General features: G+C 36.1%; 1 protein-coding gene across 1 annotated transcript; it reads right to left on the bottom strand.

Moving 5' to 3' along the window:
• Positions 1 to 455: 455 nt before the first annotated feature.
• LOC104248970 (uncharacterized protein At4g22758-like) lies at positions 456 to 1,687 on the bottom strand. The gene is made up of 2 exons (XM_009805327.2): positions 989 to 1,687; positions 456 to 878 (listed from the first exon to the last, which is right to left on the bottom strand). The coding sequence occupies exons 1-2, from the start codon at positions 1,383 to 1,385 to the stop codon at positions 673 to 675; spliced, it is 603 nt and encodes a 200-aa protein (XP_009803629.1). The 5' UTR covers positions 1,386 to 1,687; the 3' UTR covers positions 456 to 672.
• Between the last annotated feature and the right edge of the window lie 639 nt (positions 1,688 to 2,326).

Below are 2,326 nucleotides of genomic sequence, written 5' to 3'. Positions count from 1 at the left end.
TTCCAATGCCAATTAAGAAGCACCAATTTACTACAACATGTCTCTGCTGCACTGTTTCATTTTCCCTCCTACTATAGGAGATGCTAATAGGCTAGAGGCCCTTCCCTCTTTGTGGCTGTGATAAAAGAATGAAATCACAAAATAATACTAATTCAACTAATAGCTCAAAACTTATAAGAACGAGAAATAAAATATACAAGGCAAAAATCGAAATCAGAGTCTTATGTCTGAGTTTTCTGCAAATTCTTAATAAACTTATTGAATTGTCTCAAGCAGTACATTATAGTATATATATTAACACCTATTGACTTCTTCGTAAATTTACTTCTTTATATTTTGACCTGAAAATCCTGGTTTGCCCCGGGTCCCAAGATGGTACCATACTGCAACGTCAAGGTCGAAAGGAAAATAGTTGCCCTTATGTAATGTGCAAACATATAAAACACAGTACCAAGGAACATAAATAAATCTATATTACTCTATAAAGATTTTAAATCTAATAGGTAAACATTATTCTAAATTTTGAGGTGGTCTTAAATCTTAATTAATCACCTCTCTAACTTCCATCTATCGTATAATATGTTCTATACAATAATCTCGAACTTCTAGCGCCAACCTGCGTCGAGATGCCATAATTAAAAAATCACTAATATCCAGACTGTGAAAGTTTTCTCACAGCAAGAAATCCATGAATTTGAGCCAAGGCAAGGATATCTTGGTAGCACTAGCAGTAGCTGTATCAGCTTGCTTTGCACAGCTAGAACTAGAAGACGACGTCGTTACCGTACCTTCCACAGCACTTTCAGCATTTGACTTTTTTGGGCATAAAAAGAAATTCCTTGAACCTAATCCCATCAGCTTCTCCTCCCTGTTCAAACCTGGACCCCACCATTAAAAAAAAAAAATGAGAATATCAGTTTTTGTTATCCAATCAAAAGCCGTAAAATAACGGTTCCGATTTACATTCAATCAAACGGCTCTTACTCACTTTCTAAGCTGAACTGCGAGTAATGAAGACCGTAATCGGCAGGATTGCCAGAGGTAAGTACCGGCCGCCGTCCTTCCTTCGTGTACTGTCGAATAGTAGCGGCAATAAGGTCCTGAACCGTCGATTCGAGCGATATTAAAACATGTACAGGACCGAGACTCCTCTGAATCGTCACATTCAACAGTAACTTCGTCAACTTCAGCCGATCCTTCACTTCCAGCGAATTTCCGGCAGTAAGTCTACCGGCGGCGAGCAAATCCGGTACGGTTCGAGGCCTTCGCAGCAACTCCGTTGTGCTCTCCGAGCTTTGTCCGTGAAAAGACATGGATTTCTCCGATAACTTTCCTTTTCGATTCTTCTCGTCAGTACCTTTCCGGTGACTTCTCGGAGAAGGCATTATCGTATCGTATGAGTATACCGTACTATATATTTATGCGTAAGTGTAGATTTTTTTGTTTGGTTACCTGAGGCGGCGGTAGCGGAAGAATCTGGGGCGAGGGAAGCCGAGAGCAGGCACAGAGAGGTGGCTCTCAGTTTCCCGGCGAAGGGCAGTGAACATAACCAGAGTGGTCGAAGCGTAATTTAGATGAACTATAGGGGCTAATATGAAAATGAGTTAAGCTCGCATTGGCGAAAAGAATGAAAAAAATGGAGGGGAGGTATACTCCTATTTATATGGGGATTTTTGTGGATGAAGATAAGAAGCAGTATTATAGAAAGCCCTTTAATCTTTCCATTATTGGGTGTACCGATAACCGGTAAATACAGTTAATTAGGACAAAAGATTTTTCTTTAAAAGAAAGATATAGTCACCGCTGATAACAAGTCGTAGGTTCCTGTTTGATTAATTTTACGCCTCAAAAGTTTATGTTCAATGGTTCTAATTAAAGCAAAAATGATAATAATAAAGATATTATAGATTACAATTTTTGATAATCAAAATATGTTTAAAATATATATTAAAATGTTGTGATTAAAAAGAAAGTTTGTTACTTTGTCTTTCAATTAATAACGTCACGAATGTATTTCAAAATAGAATACTACTGTCAATTTATTAGCTTTTTCGTCTATAGTTATAGTGAATTGACCGCGCTTCGCATAGTTAAATTAACGATATGATCAATTTCTAATATCTGAATAAAAAAATAACAAAAGTAGTCAATCGATTTAGTCTTATTTTCTTTTCATAAATAATTATATCCAATAAATGGTGTATGATTATTTTCTTAAGATTTCTAATAGATATATTTAAGTTAGAAACTTATATTTTCAAAATTTTAGGACGTGAATAAATCTATGCCCTTGCTTTTCTTCTCCTTACTTTCATAAAAATAAAAA

This window comes from Nicotiana sylvestris, chromosome 11 (assembly GCF_000393655.2).
Source record: "Nicotiana sylvestris chromosome 11, ASM39365v2, whole genome shotgun sequence".
Taxonomy (NCBI): Eukaryota; Viridiplantae; Streptophyta; class Magnoliopsida; order Solanales; family Solanaceae; genus Nicotiana; species Nicotiana sylvestris.
The sequence above is the reverse complement of the archived record's forward strand: the minus strand, read 5'-3'. Positions and strand labels throughout refer to the sequence as shown.

What these genes read in the sequence shown, in the direction of transcription:
- LOC104248970 (XM_009805327.2), bottom strand. Translation starts at nt 1,385, where the DNA reads ATGCCTTCTCCGAGAAGTCACCGGAAAGGTACTGACGAGAAGAATCGA. An exon ending in CTCGCAGTTCAGCTTAGAAA is followed by an intron (nt 879 to 988) that starts GTGAGTAAGAGC and finishes GGTGGGGTCCAG; the next exon opens with GTTTGAACAGGGAGGAGAAG.